The sequence below is a fragment of the Cebus imitator genome, unplaced genomic scaffold (genome assembly GCF_001604975.1).
Source record: "Cebus imitator isolate Cc_AM_T3 unplaced genomic scaffold, Cebus_imitator-1.0 Scaffold71, whole genome shotgun sequence".
Taxonomy (NCBI): domain Eukaryota; kingdom Metazoa; phylum Chordata; class Mammalia; order Primates; family Cebidae; genus Cebus; species Cebus imitator.
In genome coordinates this window covers 3,813,093-3,816,636 of record NW_016107386.1, presented here as the reverse complement: position 1 = coordinate 3,816,636, position 3,544 = coordinate 3,813,093, and the positions used below count along the sequence as shown (strand labels likewise).

The window sequence follows — 3,544 nt, the reverse complement described above, 5'->3', positions numbered from 1 at the left end:
AAAAAAAAAAAAAAAAAAAAAAATCATGTACTTACCTCACAGATTATTGGGAAGATAAAAAACGTAATACATGCAAAGCACTAAGAACGGTGCCTGATACATCATTAAGTAATCAGGAAATGTTATTTTTATTAATGTAATAATAAATTACTAAGGTTTTGTGAAGATTAATAGATCACTGTAGGCACACCATAAATGTTAACTATTATGTTTATTAAGGACATGCTGGCAAGAGGTACTCTTTATTACATCAAAACAGAAATAAAATGGTTACCCAGTTTTTTTGAATATGCATCCAACTTGTAAGCTGCCTGCTCAAGAGCTGCTACCTGCTCTTCAATGACGTTGATCTGATCCAGGTAAGGCTGCAGTCCAGCATCTTTAAAAACAAAGAAAAACCTCAAGTTTATATGGTTGTATCAACAAGGCATATAGGAAAAGAGTAGAAAAGTAATAATGCGAGTGTCTCTCCATCTATGCTAAGACAGATTAGGTGGAGTGACATGATTCTGATCACTAGCAGCGCAGGTGCTTTAGAAGACAGTAGCCAGTTGATCAGGCACGACTATGGCCCAGACTTAGTCAGTGTCTCTCATCTACTAATTTTCCATTCTTTTTCATCTCTTGCTCCTTGAGCAAGCTTTCTGTTACTGATTGTTTCTTGGGTACTCCCATACCAAGAAAGAGCACCGTAGAAACAAGGAACACAAATACAATAAGTCAATGGAAAAATGCTCTCGACTACAGGTATTGATTGACTTACGACCATTCGACTTTACGACCACAATCGCTAGCCACGACTGCTCCGCGTCTGGCAGCGCAAACGTTGCCCAGCCAATAAAATGTTTTGTACATGTTTATATATTTTGATATGTTTTGCAATTAGGAAAATGTTTCCGATGGTATTTTTTACACCTGTATTTTGTATTTTTGTATGCACCTGTATTTTGTAATTTTGTATGTTTTGCAAATATTAAACCAGTTGTACTGGTAATGCAGTGCTTTACTTAAACCTGACGAATGTAAAAATAAGAAACAAAATGGTGTAGAGATGATACAAATGGCATAAAATGAACAAAGAAAATTATGATATATAACAATAATGAAAGAAAATTATGATAAAATATGACTTAAAGATTTTTATAACATCATCTCACAGTACTGTACATATAGCCTACTTAACTTACGACCAAATCGTGTTACGACCGGTCTGTCGGAACCAATCGTGGTCATAAGTCGAGCACTAGCTGTACTCTAAATTAGTGTTTTCCATTATAGAGTTTTTGGTTTTCTGCTTATAGAATAATCCGAAGATGTGATGGCTTTATGGATTTATAAATCAATTCATTAGAATCTGGCCCCCTCCCCTTCCAGGAATAAACTGATAAAATCAAGATTTACAAGCAAAAATAATCATACCACCAAAGCATGCTAATCCTCAGAATGGAAGAAATTCATCTTAAATTTGGAATTCATTTTAAGAAAACAAGCTCCCACAAGACAAAACTGTCATGTTCCCTCCTCTTTTCTATGGCCCCAAGCACAAAAGAACATTAAATACAAACATGCTTCATTACAAATATTATTACTTACATTTCTGGTTTAAGTCCTTTAAGTTCCTACTAATGTTTATAGCAATATCTTTCATTTCAAGATACTTCAAGCTGGTGAGTTTATTCATATTTTCCNATTTCTGGTTTAAGTCCTTTAAGTTCCTACTAATGTTTATAGCAATATCTTTCATTTCAAGATACTTCAAGCTGGTGAGTTTATTCATATTTTCCAGGAGCTTATAGTCTTCACTGGTGGCTTGAAAATTAAACAGAAGATGTGATGCCTTTAAGATGTGATCATTAGAACGCGGGAGTATAGGCTAAATGGTATTCCAAGGCAGGATCTAGGACGTGTCAAATGAGTGCGCCATTTTTAATCTGAGACATTTATAACTCGGCCTATGTACTCTGAAAGTCTAAGTAGAAATTCGGGCAAGAATCAGCAAACTATTTAAACCAAACAAGATCCAGAAGGTTCAGGATCATGGTTACAAAGGAAAATGATAAACTCATGTCTTAAGAAAAGGGAAGTGAAATAGTCTTGGTACTTCTACAGCATGAAAACATTTAACTTATATACATACAATATATATACTATCAGCTAGGACTTCACTACTTCTTAGTAACTCGTTCATTACCATGTATGATTCTATATTGCATTTTATGCAGTGACATTTCCAAACCATCTGTCTGCTTCTCATATCCTCAGTTCTTTCCCTAACCTCATTCAAACCAAAGGGCCTCTACTCCAATTTTCTTAAAGGCCAAGTCCATTAACATAAGCTGCTTCAATCTCTCTGCCTTGCTTCTTTTTTTGTTTTTTGTTTGTCTGGTTGGTTGGTTGGTTGGTTTTTCTCTCTGCCTTACTTCTAAACTTCTCTGGATCTTAATATCTTCCCAAGAGGCAGAAGTGTTCCTATTCTTCCCGAGACAACCTCCTTCTCTTGTGCCCTTGATCCAAAACACTTCTACTTCTTCAGGGCCTCTCTTCAATCACCTCCTTTCACTTGCATTTTCAAATTCTCCCTCTCTCCTGCACCTTCCTCTCTATACGGCAATATATTCATATTTTCTTCAAATCAAAAGCATTCCCTCTGTTCTGCTACACCTATATCATTTGCTCAGTAAAGCAAAGGAGCTTCACTGCTAAACAATTTGAAAAAAATTAGCTGACACTCACTACTTCCTCTTCCTTATCATTTACTTGCATAAATCCTTGTAGTCTGGTCTTTGCCCTTACCATCCAGAGATTACATGCTCCAAGGTCATCAGTGCCCTGCTAACCACCAAATCCATGGCATTTGCTCAGTTCTTATCCATGGTCTCGGACACTAGTGATCTCTTTCTCATTGGGAAATGCTCATTTCCTTTAGCTGCTATGGTATTGTACTACACTGATTGTCTAATCTCTAATCGCTCTTCTTAGACTTCTATGCCAGATTCTTTCCTATCAGATCCCCTTAACCATCAGTTCTCAACTTTTTCTCAGCTATTAGCACATAGCTGATGTTTACATGGGTAGCACATACTTATGGGCATCCCCAGGGTTGTGCTAGATACTGGCATATTTATTTGGCCAGGCGTGGTGGCTCACTCCAGTAATCCCAGCACTTTGGGAGGCTGAGGGGGGTGGATCACGAGGTGATGAGTTCGAGACCAGCCTGGCTCAACAGAGTGAAACCCTGTCTCTACTAAAAATTAAAAAAAAAAAAAAAAAAATTAGCTGGGTGCAGTGGCAGGTACCTGTTGTCCCAGCCACTTGGGAGGCTGAGGCAGGAGAATTGCTTGAACCCGGGAGGCGAAGGTTGCAGTGTTCCAAGAGCACACTACTGCACTCCAGCCTGGGTGACAGAGTGAGACACCATCTCAAAAGAAAGAAAGAAAGCAACTAACATAGCCGGGCGCGGTGGCTCAAGCCTGTAATCCCAGCACTTTGGGAGGCCGAGGCGGGTGGATCACGAGGTCAAGAGATCGAGACCATCCTGGTCAAC

The 3,544-nt window shown here is 38.3% G+C and overlaps 1 protein-coding gene across 1 annotated transcript in view; it reads right to left on the bottom strand.

Annotated features, from left to right (window-relative positions):
* BLOC1S2 (biogenesis of lysosomal organelles complex 1 subunit 2) overlaps window positions 1–3,544 on the bottom strand; it is an 11,622-nt gene that overhangs the window by 3,199 nt on the left and 4,879 nt on the right. The window contains exons 3-5 of the mRNA XM_037739536.1: window positions 1,738–1,809; window positions 1,594–1,641; window positions 275–379 (exon numbers count right to left, since the gene is read on the bottom strand). Of these exons, the coding sequence (XP_037595464.1) occupies window positions 275–379; window positions 1,594–1,641; window positions 1,738–1,809 (225 nt within the window). The remainder of the gene's footprint in view (window positions 1–274; window positions 380–1,593; window positions 1,642–1,737; window positions 1,810–3,544) is intronic.